Source organism: Streptopelia decaocto (assembly GCF_964273445.1).
Source record: "Streptopelia decaocto genome assembly, chromosome: 7".
Lineage (NCBI taxonomy): Eukaryota > Metazoa > Chordata > Aves > Columbiformes > Columbidae > Streptopelia > Streptopelia decaocto.
In genome coordinates this window covers 7,509,342-7,528,272 of record NC_138661.1, presented here as the reverse complement: position 1 = coordinate 7,528,272, position 18,931 = coordinate 7,509,342, and the positions used below count along the sequence as shown (strand labels likewise).

The window sequence follows — 18,931 nt, the reverse complement described above, 5'->3', positions numbered from 1 at the left end:
CAAGCAGATGACCCCTCATTTGTATATCTGCCCATCTTCTCTCTGGCTGAATGAATCACAGAATCACAGAATCACAGGATGTTAGGGATTGGAAGGGACCTCAAAAGATCATCTAGTCCAATCCCCCTGCTGGAGCAGGAACACTTAGATGAGGTTACACAGGAATGTGTCCAGGCAGGTATGAATGTATGCAGAGAAGGAGACTCCACAACACTCCTGGGCAGCCTGTTCCAGGCTCTGTTACCCTCACTGAGAAGAAGTTTCTTGTCAAATTTAAGTGGAACCTCTTGTGTTCCAGTTTGAACCCATTACCCCTTCTCCTACCATTGGTTGTCAATAAGGATGGGGACTAGTGTGTCTGTGGGGAGGAAGGGCTGTCCCAACTCGAGCTGTCACTGTGCACTTGGACTTATTGCCTCCTGGACTGTGCTGGCTCTCCCAGCCCTCTGCTCCTTTCCCTTCTGTCTCAGCATGAAGCTCCACTGTGTGATCCTGGGGCCTCTCCTGCTGCTGCTGCTGGCCAGCTGCAATGGTGCGCCCAAGACCTCCGCCATTGACCTACGGACCTTCATCGGCTGTGCTGTGCGTGAGTTCACCTTCCTGGCCAGGAAACGCGGCTGCAGGGCGCTGCGGATCACGACGGACGCGTGCTGGGGACGCTGCGAGACCTGGGAGGTGAGGCTGGCCTGGGGCTGCGGGTGGCTGGCTGGCACCGACATCCCTGGGTGACGCTTCCTTCCTCCAAGAAAAGCCCTCAAATAAACCCAAAGAAATGTTAAATAGCTTGCAGCTATCTACAAAACAGGCAAGGTCTGTGTCCCATTCCATGACCCCCTCACTACCACTGTCACTTTGCTATAAGTTGTTCCCTCCCTCTTTCCTCTGCCTCGAAGGGGCATGCACGTTTTGTGATGATATTAATGAAGCACTTATTTAATACTCTTATTATGCAATTTAAAAGCCTCTTAGAGCTTAACCACTTAAGGAGAGGAAGCCTTTATTATTTAATGGAAAAATTCTTTTGAGATTAGGATGGAGCTCCCAACCGATGGGTAATATTTTCTTCCAAAAAGCAAATCTGTTTCTAATTTGATCCTGTTTTAAGCCACATGTGAAGTAGTTATGTTTTGGGGGAATATAGGGGGAGGAAGAAAGAGCACATGTCTGTCTACACACACTTCAGAGAACAAGCTTGTGACTGTCATCTTTCTGCCACTAGAAGGCTCAAGGGACCAGTCCCAGTTTAATTTATTCAGGGAAGCTGCGAGTGACTCCAGAGGTATTTTACGCACACGAAGACAAAGGCTCTGTATAAGGGAGCGGAAGAGGAGCCAGGGTCTGTTTCCCAGCTCTGACCACCCTCTTTCACTTTGTGTGGGATGAGGAGAAAGGCCACTGGTTGCCAGATTTTCCTGGTGGAATAAGGTTCCTTCAAGGAACCTCTTGTTGCCCTGTTCCTCTCACCCCAAAGTTCCTCTGGCAGCACTGACCTTGCAGCCTCTCTTACTGTACGGCAGTACCACTGGGATGTAGTTAAGCTGAGTACATCTGGTTGTAGGCTCAATAGCTTCTAGAAAGCACTACAATGTACTTAGATGGGGCTGTTGGTAAGAGGAAGGCTGTCTGGATATCTTCTTGCTGAAACATTGCAACTATTCTTTTCCATGCCATCATTCTTGATACTTGGGCATGGCTCTTTACATAGCACAGAGGGAAAGAAAGAAAAAAACTAAAATGTCTCCTGGCTGTGTTACCTTGTGCTATTTCCTATCTGTGCAAGGGAGGGCATGATGTTGGGTTCCCATTCCTGTTTGTGTTGCCCCTTCTTGGAGTCTTTGGAAAAAAAGGCACTCTTGTTGAGTAAAAACTCCCTTTTTCAGCAAAAGCAATGCCACCCCAATACCACGTGGGGGTGTGGGATTCAGGGCCTTCAGGCTCCCATCTCTTTCTGGTGGCTGGGGTCTCTGGCCAAGCTGTTTTTCTCATGAGGAACTGCAGACTTCTGTGCTGGCTGCTGTGGCGTGTACATCCATTGGGCTTTGAGGGCCATGCAGCCTGACTGGGAAGACTGGTCTGTCTGGGAAAAAAACAGCCATTTGGCACCTGGAGGCATCTGTGCTCTTAGGCAGCTTGTGCACATGGAAGGGCTTCCAGCAGAATGCATTTTCTTTAATGGAAAGTCAATGCTTTTGGATGAAAGCAGCTGCTTTTGGCAAACATGCATCTGTCGAAACACTAGCATACTGTTGAAAATCAGCTTTTTTGGATAGGCTTTTGACTTCCTTCAAGCAGCTTTAATTGGATCTTTATGCTTTAAACAAACAGGAAGATGCACGTACACCCAGTCCCCTCCATGGCAGGGCTCCAAGAGGCAGGTGTTGAAGGATGCAACCTAAAAATTATTTCCATGGCCCCTTCCACCTGATCCGCTGGCTCTTCTATTTACACTAAAAGTCCCCTTGAGGAAATTGGGACTCCAGATATTTCTCTTGCTTCTTGCCTAAGGCCAGTATTTCTCCCCCACAGAGACCAGTGCTGAAACCACCTTACATCGAGACTTACCACCGTGTTTGCACCTACAACGAGACTAAGATGGTGACGGTGAAGCTCCCCAAGTGTGCCCCAGATGTGGATCCCTTCTACACCTACCCGGTGGCCATCCGCTGCGACTGTGACATCTGCTCCACGGCCACGACCCAATGCGAGACTGCCTGAGCTCTCCTTTCCCAGGTCAGGCGAGGAGGGGCCAAATTCTTCCCTGGCTTCACACCCCTGGTACCTCCAACATTACAGAGGGTTCAAGTCAGTCCAGAGTTTGATCTCACTTTGTAAGACTCCTAAGAATTGATTTTTCTAGGCAGACAAATCTTAATTCCCCCTCCCCATGCTTGTTCAAGGATTATTGCTGTAGAAATGTAGTACACAGCCTTACAATTGCAAATTCTGTGGAAAAAAACATATATACATATATATATATATATATATATATATATAGCAATGCACTTTCCCTTCCATACAGGCTTTTCACACTGTGTGACCTTTCTTCATGCATAAAGCGCAAAGGGACCGAAGAGTCACTGAGGGGTGGAAAGAGGCCACAGAGGCATTTCAGCCCATGTCACAGCCTCTTTATTATTCATGTCGGGTTTAAGCGCCTTCCCAGTAGTGTAAATGCAATTGCCAACATTTCTGCCACCTTGTCACCACCATTAGTTCTTCTTACTCTGGCGTCTCTCAGGAATAACAGCCAAAGAAAAGGCCTTAAGGCCAATAAAATGGAAATAGGTATTCAAAATGCTACCTTGAAATTGGGGTGAATGCATACTCAGCCCTGAGTCAGTGAAGTAGTTAAGCTCATGATTGTTTTGCTTAATATCAGTTGGACTTCTACAGTTAAGGACGTATTTCAGTAATTTGCTTAATTGGAGCTATTCTGTTGGAGAAAAGAAAAAGCCTCACAACAGGTAATTTATTGAAAAAAAGAGAGAAACATATTAAAACTGAAAAAACAAGAGTGCGTGTCTTCCCCTCTGCTTTTATCCAGGAGTGGGAGGGGAACAGACTTCACCTAAGATCAGCGAGACTCTGCAGAGCCCAAGGAGTCTCTCCTGACAATTTCCAGAGTTAGAGGGACCAAGCCAAAACACGATGATCGTGGTTTGGTTTCAGCAAGTCCCTGGCTGAGGCGGTGGGAAAGAGGGGGCTATGAAGGGTGTTCCCACACTTCCCTGCATTGTTCGGCTCCCATAGAGACCTGCCCCTCCGAGGATGCTCACAGTGCTGGGGGGCAGCCAGACGTGCTCGCTGGAAAGCAGCGGAGTGGCCAGCAACGTGGCCAATGTGGGCGAGACAAACTCAGGACAGGAAAGAGAACTGACATGCGAAATAATGGTTTACACCTTCTCAGACCCAGTATTTACAAACTGGGGGACACCTGGGAGCTGCTGCAACAGCTCCCTGGTGACCACAGCCACATAAGTGCCTTTGTCCTCTGGTTGCCACCTGGAGGGGGTGAGATCCGTGTTCATCCCTCATTTCTCCCCTGGATGAAATGGGAAATTATGGGAAAGCAGGAAGATTTGCTAAGTGGGACAGCTTACAAAACAGGAGCTTACAAAACAAAGACACCTTCTCAGATACCCACTAGGAGAGAACTGCTGTTGAGAGTAATATCTGCACCTGCCTTCCCATCAGTTAAGTGTCTTGTCTTCTGGATGCAGACACCTTCATTTCTAGGGATGCATGCTTGAAACTTGCCCAGCTGTCCTGTCCTCACTGAGACAGATTTAATTTAACCTGTAATTTATTAGTTGCTGTCATTTCTTTTTGTCTGTGGAACTGTAAAAGCTGCACTGTGGCTAAGTAGGGAAGAGTTGATTTTATCACTCTGTCTTCTGTATTTCCGAATGGAGACTGCTGTGTCAAACAGCAGCAGGAGCAGGTTTCTGCTAATGGGAAGTTTAAGTGCCATTAAAAAAAGTCCTTGTGCTTTTTCAGATTGCATCTCACAGTCTCTCTGATCTTGTTATTGTCCTAACTGGCCTCACAACTATTATGGGAAACCTGCAAATTATATTGTATCCTTAATAAACCCTGAAATTGTAGTGTGAAAGTATGTGTCCCTCTATTTATGTGTAGATGTTTCTCATGTAGAATATGTATAACCTCCTACAAGCTCTTTGCCCGAGCTGTGAACACCTGCAAAACATCTCCTCAATGCTGAGGTGAAGTCATTTCCTTCCCTGGATTTCTCTCACGGAGTCTGGCTGGGCTGTCGTTGCGGGATGAGAGGTAGAGTTAGAAAGTGGCAAACTTCCTTCCTTTGCAGCCAACAGGAAACAAGGGCTGTACCCAGATATGGTGAGACAGCAGGAACCTCAGCAAGGGTTCAGATGGAAACCCCGCGGGGTGTGAAGGAGGGTTTTGACTGATGCAGTCACAGCCAGCCTGGGAGGTGGAAAAGGAAGTGGGAAGGATGTATTGACTGAAGGCAAGCTAAAACTTCTAGACGGTCTTTTAAGAAGGAGACCGAAAGTGAATGGAGATGCTGTGGGTGACAAAAGTACAGCCAAGACCAGAGCCCACTGACCAAATGGGCGCACATCCCTCTTCATCCAGCTCTGTTCAGCTCCCACAAGCAGGCACCACAGTGAGTTTCAAGGAGCCAACTTCATTCCTGCTGCTGCTAACTGCAAATCTGGGGCTGTTTTCCAGAAGTTTTTACACTACTATGTCTTTATTCTGTTGAATTTGCACTAATTTTGATACCTGTGACCAGGTCTTTTGACTTTCACATCCTTTATACTGCAACTGGGATGTTATGTCCTGCTCGGAATCTGCAGGCAGTCTAAATATCCCACTTATTTCAGAGCATGAGAAGCCCCTTCCCAGGCCACCTTCATCTCCTTGAGGGCACTTTAATGCTCCTTAAAGCCCCAGATTTAAATCTCACTTTCTCACCCATGCAAAGCACTTAAACAGCCCTTTGGTCTTCGGTGTAGAAGTTTGCCATGGAGGCTGTCACATCTGATGTGTTATCTCTCCTATCAAAATCTGTACTGCTTATTTTGTAGCACATTGGTTACACATTGGTTACACATTGGTTACACCCTTCACCTGGACACTGGACATCAGGACCAGACTGCAGTGTGGGCCTCTTAAAAGTGTCATTTGCCACTGCATATTTAACCTGGCATGACTTTCACTACCTAAAAACAAGGGAAATAATTTTTTGCTCTACATGAATAATCACAGAATGTCAGGGATTGGAAGGGACCTCGAAAGCTCATCCAGTCCAATCCCCCCGCCGGAGCAGGAACACCCAGATGAAGTTACACAGGAAGGTGTCCAGGCAGGTTTTGAATGTTTCCAGAGAAAGAGACTCCACAACCTCCCTGGGCAGCCTGTTCCAGGCTCTGTTACCCTCACTGAGAAGAAGTTTCTTGTCAAATTTAAGTGGAACCTTTTGTGTTCCACTTTGTATCCATTGCCCCTTGTCTGATCACTGGTTGTCACCGAGAAGAGCCTGGCTCCATCCTCCTGACACTCACCCTTTACATATTTATAAACATTAATGAGGTCACCCCTCAGTCTCCTCCAAGCTAAAGAGACCCAGCTCCCTCAGCCTTTCCTCATAAGGGAGATGCTCCACTCCCTTAATCATCTCCGTTGCCCTGTGCTAGACTCTCTCCAGCAGTTCCCTGTCCTTCTGGAACTGAGGGGCCCAGAACTGGACACAATATTCCAGGTGTGGTCTCACCAGGGCAGAGTAGAGGAGAAGGAGAACCTCTCTCGACCTACTGAGCAACCCCCTTCTAATCCCCCCCAGGTACCATTGGCCTTACTGGCCACAAGGGCCCAGTGCTGGCTCATGGTCATCCTGCTGTCCACCAGGACCCCCAGGTCCCTTTCCCCTACACTGCTCTCCAACAGGTCGTTCCCCAACTTATACTGGAACCTGGGGTTGTTACTACCCAGGTGCAAGACTCTACACTTGCCCTTGTTATATTTAATTAAATTTTTCCCTGCCCAACTCTCCAGCCTGTCCAGGTCTCTGGATGGCAGCACAGCTTTTTGACGTGTCAGCCACTCCTCCCAGCTTGGTGTCATCAGCAAACTTATTGACAGTGCACTCTATTCCCTCATCTAAGTAACTGTTGAATATATTGAATAATACTGGTCCCAGTACTGACCCTTGAAGCACTCCACTAGATACAGGCCTCCAACTGGACTCTGCCCCATTGACCACAACTCTCTGGCTTCTTTCCTTCAGCCAGTTCCCAGTCCACCTCACTACCTGATCATCCAGACCACACTCCCTGTGAGGATGCTGTGGGAGACTGTGTCAAATTCCCTGGGAGAACTGTACTTGCAAAGCAAGGAGCAAGAGAGAAGCTCCTTCACAAAGCCTCAGAGCTGAATCATTCACAGCTCTGCAGCTGGAAATACCTGCTGCAGTAAAAGGCTTTCTGGAAGATGGGAGACAGCTGCATCTGCCTGTTCAGGAACGAGAATGTGCAGATATGGAGAACTGGGGACTGTGCTTGGCTCTACCATAAACATGCCAGGTGAGGAGCGGCAAATCAGTGGATTTATTTGTGCCTCAGGTTCCCTTCTGGCCACTGGGAATGACGATGATACAGCTGGTCTTTTTTCTCCCTGGTGTGTTTTGCAGTTTATAGGCTGTAAGGCCCCTTCCGATGGCTTGTATCTGCATTCTTGTGTCTGCATTCAGCACTTGCTTCCTCAGGTTTGTTGTCGCTCTTTTAACCGAACTGCAATAGTCACAGTCACGCAGTGCTTTGATTTTTGACAAGACTTTCCTGTTATAGGATGGTTCCAGAAGTCCACTGTGTCTTGAAGTTCAGGTCTCCTCATTCCCATGCTGTAGTTGATGTGCCCAGCCAGGCTGAGCTCATCAGAAATCAGTATACTTTACCCCGACTTCAAACCTGAGTTTGAGTGAGAGGAGGGCAGGAAGCCTCCCTGGACGTGTGTTTCCTGCACTGCCTGGATTTCTGTTTGGGGATGGGACAGGCAGCTCCCTCCTGCTCTCATTGTACTCACATGAAAACATCGGAACCGCCGCCCTGGGTCAGAGCAAAGGGCTGTCTCGCCCAATATCCTGCTGCTGACAGTAGCCAGCAGTGGACGCTCAGGGAAAAGTAAAAGCACCATGGCTGTATAGAGGTGTTCTTCCTTGGCTATATCCACTCAGCTTTAGCAGGCAGCAGTGTAGGAAGTTTCTGCTCTGGAGGATGCATTCAGCATCTTGTTGTTAACCCCAGATGTGTGAGTCCTCCATGCTGCTTCTTCCCAGACAAATTCTGGTGACTAAGACCCACTTCCTCCATGGCCAGGTGAATCAGATATATTCCAGGCCACATGCTGTTGCCTCTTGAATTGTCCTGGCTCCTCTGGAGATGTATCTGTTACAACAGGACAAGGGGTGATGGTTTTAAACTAAAGGAGCAGAGATTCAGGCTGGACATGAGGAAGAAATTTTTGACACTGAGAGTGGTGAAACACTGTCCCAGGTTGCCCAGAGAGATGGTGGATGAACCATCCCTGGAGACATCCCAGGCCAGGCTGGATGGGGCTCTGAGCAACTTGATCTGGGTGAAGATATCTCTGCTCATGTCAGGGGTTGGACTGGATGAGCTTGGAAGGTCCCTTCCAACCCAAGCTATTCTATGATGCAGCCAGGGATTTGGGCTGCAGTGCCTTTTTATTGGGAAGAGACCTTGCCACCTTTCATCATTGCTCTGCAAGCAAGTGCCCCAGGCAGGGGCTGATTAAGCCTGCTGAGGTTCACAAGCTGTGGGAACACGAAAAGAGCCTTTCTCTGGTGAAATTTACTGTAGTCCAATCTGTATTAGAGTCATTGCTGAGGAATGGTGAGATTTATAGTCTTAATCTGAAGACCAGACCAGCTGGTCAGTGGGATCGCTTCTGCTCCTGAAACCAATGATACTGAAGAGATGGGTAACAAAGGCACTTGTTTTTCTTTCCCCCCGCTTTTTAAAAAAAAAATTTAATGTTTTTTTTTTTTTTTAATAAGATTCACGTCTCCACACTGGATCCCTGGAAGACTGGAGCCAGTCATATTCTTGATTCCAGTCCAGCATTTAAGGGCTGTCTTTCCTCATAACTTCTTCAGCATTTAAGCATTTCACTTTCTCCCCTGCCTCTCCCTGCCCGAAGGTTACACAGCTCATCATCCTCCTTGCCATCGGGTTTGTCAGAGAGTTTTGTTATCCTTGTATTAGGTTTATCAGGGAGTAACAAACTCCCCTCAAGACTCCTAGTACTCAGGATAATGCTTTTCCTAACTCCTTTACCAAGAAAGCCCCAGTGCCTGCTAGGCTGCTGCATACTGGCTTCTCTCCAAAACACTTTAAATATTCACTCAAGGGAGAAAAAAATCCTTTTATGGTGCTATGATACTGCAGTGGAGACCACAGCCAATAATGCCAATAACCCCTTATTAAAAGAATAATAAAAAAGAAGTTCTATCTGAAAGAGCAACCAACCAACCACCCTAATATTGGTGGAAGATGGGAGACTGAGTGCCAGCAGGGAGCCAGACCTGCAGGTCCCCCATCACCACCCTCCCATCTTTCCAGTCATCAATTTCCCAAGAGAAATATGCCTGAGATGAGCAAACCTCTGTGGTGTCACCTCCTGTTTGACTTTCTGCAGGGGACACTGGAAGCTGCAGGCAGTTCCAGGACCACCCATAAGCAGCCCTATATGTTAGTATGTGTTTTTCCTACCTGAAATGTCCTGCAAGGTGTATGTGATTAGCATCTGGGAAAATAAACAGAGCACCACACCTTCTCCAAATGAAACTGTCAAAATACTCAGTAATACATTTATTTTGTTAAAATAAACTATGTACAATAGATGATATTAATGTGCAGTTACAATATACAATAATTACATGTTTAAAAGAGGATAAGCAAAAGAGTACAGAATCATGTGCTGTAAATAGGAAACTAATACTGTTTACATGATTTTTAAAGTATGCAAAACATAATTGCTGGAAAATTGAACTTTATTGGTTTGAAATTTTATTGCTTTGACAGGAATTTTGAAGATTTGGTTAATTTTTGAAAAAAAGACATAGCACTCAAAAATCAAACATAATGTTTTAGTACTCATCCTTTGGTTTTACCAGCCCCATAGTCCAGTGATATTGCACAAAGCAGCTTTTAAGAGCGAAAAATTCAGTTGTTAACATCAAGTAAAGTAAATGACTCTTTTTCTTCATTTGCTAAGAACTGGCTGATGATGTGTTAGGTCCTGATTTGCGCTGAGATCATTACACCTGCTTCACAAATTCAGTTAGAATAACTCGTTGCGCTGCTACTTTTAAGCATTGCTGAAGTACTACGCAAAAAGAAAGGAAAGAAATTTTCTCATCTTCGAGTTCTCAGGGGAGCAGAGAATCTCTTTGCAGTGAAATGCTTGTATTTGACAAGTGCATCAACATCATAACCGGTTAAACTGTATTCAGTTTTCCTTGCACTCAAGGACCATTCAGGTCCATCTCCCTGCTCGTCTCTGCAGCCGCCTTTGAAGCCCTCCCGGTCTCAAGGTGCTGCTGAGCCCCAGGTGACTCCACAGAGGCACCTCTGAGCCCTTTGGCCATGTTCATGCCACACTTGCTGGGCAACCATGGACACGAGGTAATGCCTTGCTCTGTAGCGTTTCCCACCTGGCAACCTGGGCTCACCACCTTAGATCACTTCTGCTCATGAGTGAAGAAGACTTTACCAGTGTCTTTTCCCTCTTACATGGCTTTATGTTATTGCTTATTAATGAATTAATATTTACAAGTTTGGGGAAAGTTTGGGCTCATTTACTCCATACTGACAAGGCAGTTCAGTGCCTGTCAGTTCTGTAACGTGGTTGGAGCAGCTGCCTATTTTGGGGAAAAGTGTTGGGAGAGACAATATGACAGTCATACTATGGATATGGCTCACACCCAAACTACTTTGACAGACATCAGACAAAAATTTCTACATGTTATCAGTACAGATAAATGTTGTGCTGGAAGATCTGGAAACTGTAGACTGGTGACAGCTGTTTCCTCTGAATTCATTAACCTTCACTCAAAGTCAAAATTCGCCAGAGTTGGTATCAGTGAGAGCACACACTGACCTTTGGCAAAACCAAATGCGAAATTAAACCTGGTATCCTGAATGGGATGAGATGAAATTAAATGACAGCAATGAGTGCAGTGTCAAACCCTGCAAAGATACCTGTTTGTCTTGAATATTACACTGTTAGTGTAATCATTTTCATCCTCAGACCCAGTAGTGGTTGAAAGCAGGAGTTACAAACCCAGTCTCCAAAGCTCAAGCTAAAGATCAGATCAGCGAAGTCTCCAGATGCCTAATTTCTTTTGGGAGTCCACAGCCAGCAGTCAAAAGGTATAAAAGATTCTTGGACATGGCTCAGTGTATCTGTGTGCTCAAAGCTTGGGCAGACACAATAAAGGGCAGAAAAGGAGGAAATGTAAAGACTCTCAAATACTTTCCACGTTAGTCATGTGTGGACCCCATTGAAATTTTCCATTGTCTTCATGAGAATTGAAACAAAGCCAACATACAGCATCTTTGAAAATCCCACCCTAAAATTACAGTTAGAAGAAGCAGCCAAACACTGCATTATAGTCTGCACGTTCTGGAAAGAGGAGTGAGGATCATGCTCGGAGTTAGTTTTGTTAGTGTATTTTCAACAACAAAGAGATTTTTCGCCATTGAAAGCCATTCATACTATTTTTGCTTTTTGCTCTGAGAAATACAGGTTTGTGAGCTCATTTTCCTCTTACAATGACTCTTTGCTCTTTTGGTGGGGTTCCTGGAACTGCCCAGGAAAAATAGATTATTGTTCACATGTTTCTGAAAGCTTTAACCGAAACAAAAAAAAGAGAATTTGAGGACTTTTTTCATCCTAGTTATGAGTGTCCCCATAACATCTTAAAATGAAATTTAAGTTTTAGAATCAAACAAACTAATTGTGGCTCTAAGCCCTGATTTTGCAGCTGTCCCTCAAACCAGAAGTGTAGATGCTGTTCTATGGCTTCTATTGCTTCTAATTAGTGTATTTGTCCCAACTTTTTGATGCAAAAATATTTCTATTCATGTTTTGTTTTGATAGGTGAAGACAGCTGGGATCACAAGCCACCACTGAAATCAGCAGGAGGCTTTTTCCTGCTTTCAGAGGGTCTTTATTCACTAAGATGAAAATAAACATTTATAGTAGAGATTTGTCTTCATTTTTACGTAGAGCTCAAATGTGTCTAGAAGTTTTCTGACGTAGGTCACTCCATGCTCACCTCCTGTGACAGCAGATGCTCCTCCAGTTCTATCAAGTTGTGAACCAAGAAAAGCTTCTGTTATTTCCATATATATTTTTTTTTCATGTAGGATAAAACATATTACAAATCCTCAGGGAAAAGGAAAATACAAGAAGGAAGGCATGTGCAGCCAGATTCCTGCATTCTACCTGTTTATTGAACAAATGGTCCCTAGGCAAACATGAGCATATGTTGATCGCTTCACTGGAGAAGACAAATGTGCTTTTAAAGAAGCCTGGCTTGAGATGGATTGGTGCCATTGCAATTTATTTTCAATCCAGCCGAAGTTTCAGTGTAGTGAATTGAGAGGCATTTGTGTCACTGAGGCAAAAAAGGTACAAAAAAGGTCAAGGGCTGTAAATAAGCTACATAAGCAGATGGGCAACTTTCATGTCTGAATTAGAGAGACATTTTTGAAAGGACATGGCAGCTTGCATGGTGAAAACACATCTGCTAGACACATGTCAATCAGTGTAATGGGCCACTGTATTGTTTGTTGTGTGTGTTGGGTGGCAGCAACAGAAATTTTTTGCAAGAACTTCTGTAACCTTTCCCAAGCTTCTCTAAAGGGTTCTTAAATTGGATCTCTGGAGTCTTGGGACAAGATCTTGGATGGGATCTTGCATCCTTGTCAACAGACAGTCACCAGTAGTGAAGTGTTGGTACCCTGTTCCTCTCTGCTATTGTGATTTTCCCACCCTCAGGGTGAGTTTTTACCCACTTGCCTAAAGTTACATTGCAGTGATGGTTTCTGGGTGAGTCCTGCTTTGCTTGGGTAGCAACATGCCTGAAGCTTGACTCCTTTCCAAACTAATTTCTTGGTTCTTCTCTACCACACTTCCTTAGAGATGGCAGATACCAGACAGATAGTGGTGCTGAGCATGACAGAATGCCAGGTCATTTGTACAGCATGTGGGGAATGGGAAATCACTGCTTTTTTGAGAACACAGGCCACAAACACTACAGCAGCTAGAAGAGATTTTGTTATACGTTAGGTACAAGGGCAGGTCACCAATGGTCATACTCATACCCCCTTGTTAACATGAGTGGTGTCATTGGGACTGAATGAGATGTGAAGAAATTGGAGACAATTCCTTGTGAAGTAAGATGCCCTTCAGTATGAGGAAGATTGCCAAAATCCAGCCCCTTAATTAAAGTATTTGGAATAACCTTAGTGCATATTAAGATGCAGAAATATATTTAATTCTGTGGGTTTTTTTTTGAACTGAGGCAATACTTTAAAAAGAAAAAAAGTAAGAAATATCAATGACAGCTGCTGAAATGATTGTTTTGATTGTCATGCTGGACTCTGAGTGAATTCTGCAGTTCCCACCAGTGAGACGAGCCTCCTTTCTCTGCTACACTAACCCTCCATGTCCAGCTGTCTCCCAGCATGTCAATGGTCAAGAAGATTAGTGTCAGGTCCAGCCCATGTGGAAGTCAAGGGATTCACATCATGCTTAATTCAAGGCAATGTAAGGCAAGAGCTTGTAGTTGGCTTTTCTTCATAAACTGCATACTACTGCAGCAGTAGATTTTTACAGGGCAGAGAAAGAAAGTCATGGAGTGTTTGACAAATAGGACAGCCAAAGGGAGTTCATCTTGAGAACTGCTCCATGTCACTCATTACTCCTACAGTATGTAACTACACAGGACTTACACCCAGTTGAACAAGTACTCATGGATGGACTTGCTGGGGGTTGAAGCTTCATTTCTGCATCCTTGCCATCTTTTTTTGAGCTTTGAGAGGCAAAGGACAAACTATGGAAGTCTTTGTGGGACCTCCTTCAGTTCATGTTGGAAATCACGATATAGCACAGGATTGCCCCAGTCCCACTGGCCTGCTCTTGGAGCAGCGCTCTGAAGGGCAGATGCCTCTCTAGGTTGTTTTAATGTGATAACAACTCTCCCATGTCTTGAGATATCTCCCTAATACCTAACATCTCTAATATCACCTTGCAGGAGTTTGCATGAAAACCCTTTGGGATCTTTGTTTGAATCTACAACTTCAGGTTAACAACTCCTGGAAAAACATTAAGGTTTCAGAAGAGGCCAAAGGAGATGGGTTTTACAGGGTTCAGCAGATTTCTTGTAAGTTGTGAGTCCTTTTGAAATGATAGTGGACTATTAGCAAAGGCAGCTCTGTCAGGAAAGGTTTTGACATCTGTTGCATTAAGAGCACATTGTCAAATAGGTTCCTGGGATGGTTTATAGCCTTTACAACTCTCCTAATTGTGTTCCTTTGAAGGTTAAATCAGAATTTGATTTCTATCTAGCTCACCTTACAGTGAGAAAACCTGTCTCCTTTCACCTGGCAATCATTTGCCGATTTTCTTTTCTTGTTACTAATGGTGCTTGAAAATAACTTGAAGATTCTATCTGGTGCCTTATGGCTCTGCTTGCACCGAGTCTGGTGTTTTGCTATTTCTGAAAATAAGCTTTGCTGCCTGTTCACACACCATCTGTTGGCTTTTAGTAAAGGTATTAGGTATGACTTGCCACATAGAGTCTCCTTAATCTGCCTCCAATTCCTTTCTAAAGCCCATTTGCCTGTGCTGTTCCTGCCTCCCCAAAATAATGGTGTAACAGGGCAGATCTCGGAGTCAGTGCCATGTTGCATGGATAACCTAACGCAGGAATAATGTTTATGGGACCTGCACTAACCAGGGCTATTTTTAAAACATTTATTTTTGTTGGAAGAGAAATTAAAAATAAAAGGAGAGCAGAGGCTATTTCTCAGTGGATTGTGACCACTCTCCCTTCCTTGCAGCTCCCAGATGTCAAATTTTTGTCATGACCAGCTTGAAAAACTTGAAATTTTACTGCCTCACAAACTTGATGTGCTTGGCTTTGTAAATGCAAGTAAAACCCTTGCTAGTCTCAACATTTTTGGTGTGCATATTAATATTTTTCTATCTGCTTTCACTGCTATGCAATGATTTGTGCAGGGTGCTGTGGTTTAATACATTAAGACAGTATCATTTTAGCTTCTACATTACCAGATGGTGTTTTAGGTAATTTTCCTCAAACCAGTGCAGTTACATTAATGCTACAACTTCCTATTTGATTTTTTGATTTTATATACCTAGCCTATGCCATCCTATTAGTATTAATAGACACCCCTGATACTCGGTAGCACACAAAAATATCATTTGATTATTTGTTGCTTTCTCTGATGCATGCTGGGAATCCTATATTGCAATTTCCCAGTGTGCTCATTATTTTATGATATGCTCAGCTGTCAGTCTGGATTTCTATTTCCTTGGTATTTTGTGAAGCTTCAAGAATATCTGGCAGATCCAACCTGAAGTTTTGCTTTGCACTTCAGCTAAACAGACTTCACGTACTTTAACCAGACACTTGTATATAGGCTGGTGCTCTACAGCGACCTACATAAGCTAAACCAAAGTAATAATCCTATTTTTGTTTCCACTGAAGTAACTGGCAGCACAGTGAAGCACTAATTTTCTCTGAAATCTGTTGAAAGCTTTTTTCTTTTTCTTTTCTTGGTTTCAGTGGACTTCTAGTCATGTTGTAAGCCAAAACATTCCCTAAATTTTAATATATTTAATCCACTCCTAGCTTTCCTCATACTCCCCTAATATCTCATTATACATTATGGTTCGGCTGATTGCCAGTGTCCCAGCTGTGCAACTAGTCACTGCTCTGCCTGGGGATGGCAACACAGCCTCTGCGGCACGACAAGAGCTCCTTTGACAGCCTCCAGCACTGTCCTCACTCCGAGCTGTGATTTATCAGCCAGTCCATTTGAAGCAAATAGCTGGGACATAACCAAACCTAATATAAAATAGGCACAAAGAATGCTATCAGTGAGGAAATATTTCCTTTGGCTGTCTTTGATTTAGCACAATTTTGTTTTCATCCCTGCTTGTGTGCAGCGGGAAAGAGATGGAGAGTGAAAGCCAGCTGGGTAACAGCAACAAGGCGTTAGCCTCAAATTTGGTGGCTTCTGTCTGAGAGAATTGTTGATTTCTACCTGGAAACATTCTGAGGCATCGGATCTTATTTTTGTAGGGGTGCATGGTAAACTGAATTTGCGCTAAAGGAGGAGCTTGGATCCACGAGCCTCAGTGACTGCAGGACTGGGCAGTGCATCACACTTGTTCCCTTCTCTGCATCAATGGTGCAGGTCCTATGGACCTGCTGAGACTTCTAATTGCTCTGAGTAACACAGGGTCTATAATTCACTGCTAATCACAAGAGTTTTTCTGGTCGTTGTATGTACTTGGCACATGAGCAGACCCCTGGCATGGGGTACAGGGGGTGCAGGGCACTTGTCCCTGGGCTGGAAGGGTGCACTGCTGTTCCTTGCACTTGGGAAATGCTGCCTACAGACACTGCCTGTGCAAGGAGTTCCATCAGAGATCTTGAAATCTGTATTTGCTGGCACCATGATTTTCTGCTTGGGGTATGAAATCCATAACAAGACAGTCTTTTGGCATTGCCAGGGTACCCAGTGGCAGACACAAGTAACAAGACACCCTTTGAGTTCACCTCTGAGCATCCGTGTTGCTGTGATGTGCAAAAGTACGGGCTCCCAAGAGAGGCTTTAGTGAAAAGGCACATTTGTTTTCAACAGCAAATAGAGCTGACAGGCATCAGACCTTCTCCAAAGGTCTGGACTTCCCATCTCTGTTTTGTCGGCTGCTGCCCATCATCTGCCACTCGTATGAAAGCTCACTCCCGAGGACTGCAGCCACACTGCAACTTAAACAGCACTCACAGTAATGAAGATGGAAAAATGGGAGCAAAGAAAGAAGTAATGAATGGGAGGAGGGAGACTACAATAAATCAACATGTGTACAACTCCACTTGGACCTTTTTTTTTACATGAGATACTCCATTAAAAAAAAAAAAAAACTTAAGGCAAGTGGATCACTTTAAAGCACTTGAAGTTAGTATGACCTTTGGCTATTTTTTTTTTTTTCTTTTTTTCTGCCGGGTGAGATGTAGAAATCCAGCTGATCTATAAAGTAAATTTTCAGTTGCCATGGCAATGTGACTAATTCATGTTCTCAGTTTGGAAGAGAGATTGTTCCACGCTGCTATTTCATGTCTAGGGCAATATTCTTTGGTGGCAGAATTTCTTTGTTTCAGTACATTAATGCTACAACTCTGTTCTTCCTTTCCCAGCTTATGGAAACGTGGCTCAGCCTGAACATTCCCCTGTAAAAATACAGTTTTTTGCATTTTTCTGTTGTAAGAACATTCCTTAAGTCTGGAGGTAAATGTTGATCCATTTTGATAGCTTGGGTGCAGCAAGATCCTCATGCTGTGAAGTTTCACCATCAAGTGAAAACAAACTAGAATCACTCCACCTTCGCTTCCATGTGGTTTGAACAAACTAAAGTATATCCTGAACCAGCAAGTCTTATAAAAGCAAAGTAATTTAAAAGTGCATCCTACCTATAGTGTATATCTTACATATTAGATTTCTACAGACCTTCATGTGCTTTCAGTCAATTCAGTTTCAATTCCTAAGTACTGCAAATTCCTAATTTTGATCTATTCTTGCTTAAGGCCACAAATGGAGTTTCTCCTGTTTCTTTTACCACCTTTAGTTCTTTGTTTTTCCACACGGCACCTTCACCTTATTCCTAAGGAGAAGAGTCAAGCAGGAGCAGGAATCCTGGCTTCTGTTGGCTCAGGGAAGTCTGAAGGAGTGGGAACAGCTCTGGAGGGTTAGGAAAGCACATAGACATGAGTTGGCCTAGTGTGATACAGCTTGGAGGCTTCACAGAATGGAGGGCTCCTACATTTGGGTAAGAAGGACCCTTTTCTGGTCATGTTCCCCATTTCAGTTGCATGTGACCTTCATTGCCTTTCTAACCTGCTTGGTTTCATTGAACTCATCTCACTTTTCTTTCCAAGTGACTTCACACAAGGGTGCAGCAGCTGTGGCACTTCGCACAACGCTTCTTCTTCTTCTTGGGGTGGAAAATGGTCATGATTGCTTCATCAAAGACAGTCTTAAGGCCTTTCTGCGTGAGGGCTGAGCACTCCAGATAGCACTGTGCTCCAATCTGAAAGAGAAGAGAGAAAACATGAGTATCCACTACTGGGAGAGACAGAGTGATCCTGTTCCAGCATCATTCTACAGGCATACACGTCCTGCCACAGAGGGAAGACTAGATCTTCAGAAAATGGATCAGCTCTTTCCCTATGAGATCAAGGGACAAGCTCAGGTGACCATCCTGAGTGAGGGGGCAGGGATGAGCATCAACGCCAGTATCTCACCACAGTGGGGTAATGGAAAACAGGAATTCCCTGTATGACCATCCAGAGGGAGAGGGGACCTGCACCCATGTTCGAGGGCTGGACCAGAAGCTTGGTCTCCTGTCTGTGCAGCTGGGGGAGTGGAGTAGCTTCAAGGAAATGCTGGGTTGTTAGCTGAGCCTCTTCATATACTTGGCTCTTCTCCCCTCACCTGTCACCCCTGCGTCCTGCCTCCCGCAGCACCAGGGAGATGCTACCCAGGAGAGGGTTTCCAGCTGGTTTCTGGGGACTGGGAAGCATCATCTTGAGCCAGGAGTCTCCTGGGAATGCTGGTATGACACAAACACACACAGTGGCTCGGGAAAGAAGCCTCAGCTTATTCAGCAACCTTGTGGCTTATTCAGCAACCCTGTGGCTTATTCAGCTTCTTCTGCTAATGGAGGGGTGTCAAACTCATTTTCACCGGGGGCCACATCAGCCTCGCCATTGCCTTCAAAGGGCCAAATGCAATTTTAGGACTGTATAAATGTAATCACTCCTACTACTCCAAATTGCATTTGGCCCTTTGAAGGCAATGGCGAGGCTGATGTGGCCCCCGGTGAAAATGAGTTTGACACCCCTGGGCTAATGGATACTCTTTTGTTGCCCTTTGAGTGCCAGAGCCTGTAACAGCACCTGCAGCATATAAGGTGGAAATGGCTGGGGTCCAGACACCTACATTTCAGGGCTTGCAGAGGGCTTTTATCCCCCTACTTTCCCAGGAGACAAGTACATTAACATGGAAGCCTTGGGAGCTCCTTCTCTGCTGCTTGAAGTGCAATGGCTGTG

At 44.8% G+C, this 18,931-nt stretch overlaps 2 protein-coding genes across 2 annotated transcripts in view; one reads left to right on the top strand and one right to left on the bottom strand.

The window, feature by feature from the left end:
• Positions 1 to 471: 471 nt before the first annotated feature.
• Positions 472 to 2,715, top strand: GPHB5 (glycoprotein hormone subunit beta 5; the record flags this gene model as incomplete). Its single annotated transcript, XM_082058098.1, has 2 exons — positions 472 to 675; positions 2,527 to 2,715. The coding sequence occupies 2 exons, from the start codon at positions 472 to 474 to the stop codon at positions 2,713 to 2,715; spliced, it is 393 nt and encodes a 130-aa protein (XP_081914224.1).
• A 6,644-nt stretch (positions 2,716 to 9,359) lies between these two features.
• Positions 9,360 to 18,931, bottom strand: part of RHOJ (ras homolog family member J) — a 65,160-nt gene continuing 55,588 nt past the window's right edge. The window contains exon 5 of the mRNA XM_082058833.1: positions 9,360 to 17,910. Within this exon, the coding sequence (XP_081914959.1) occupies positions 17,764 to 17,910 (147 nt within the window). The 3' untranslated portion in view covers positions 9,360 to 17,763. The remainder of the gene's footprint in view (positions 17,911 to 18,931) is intronic.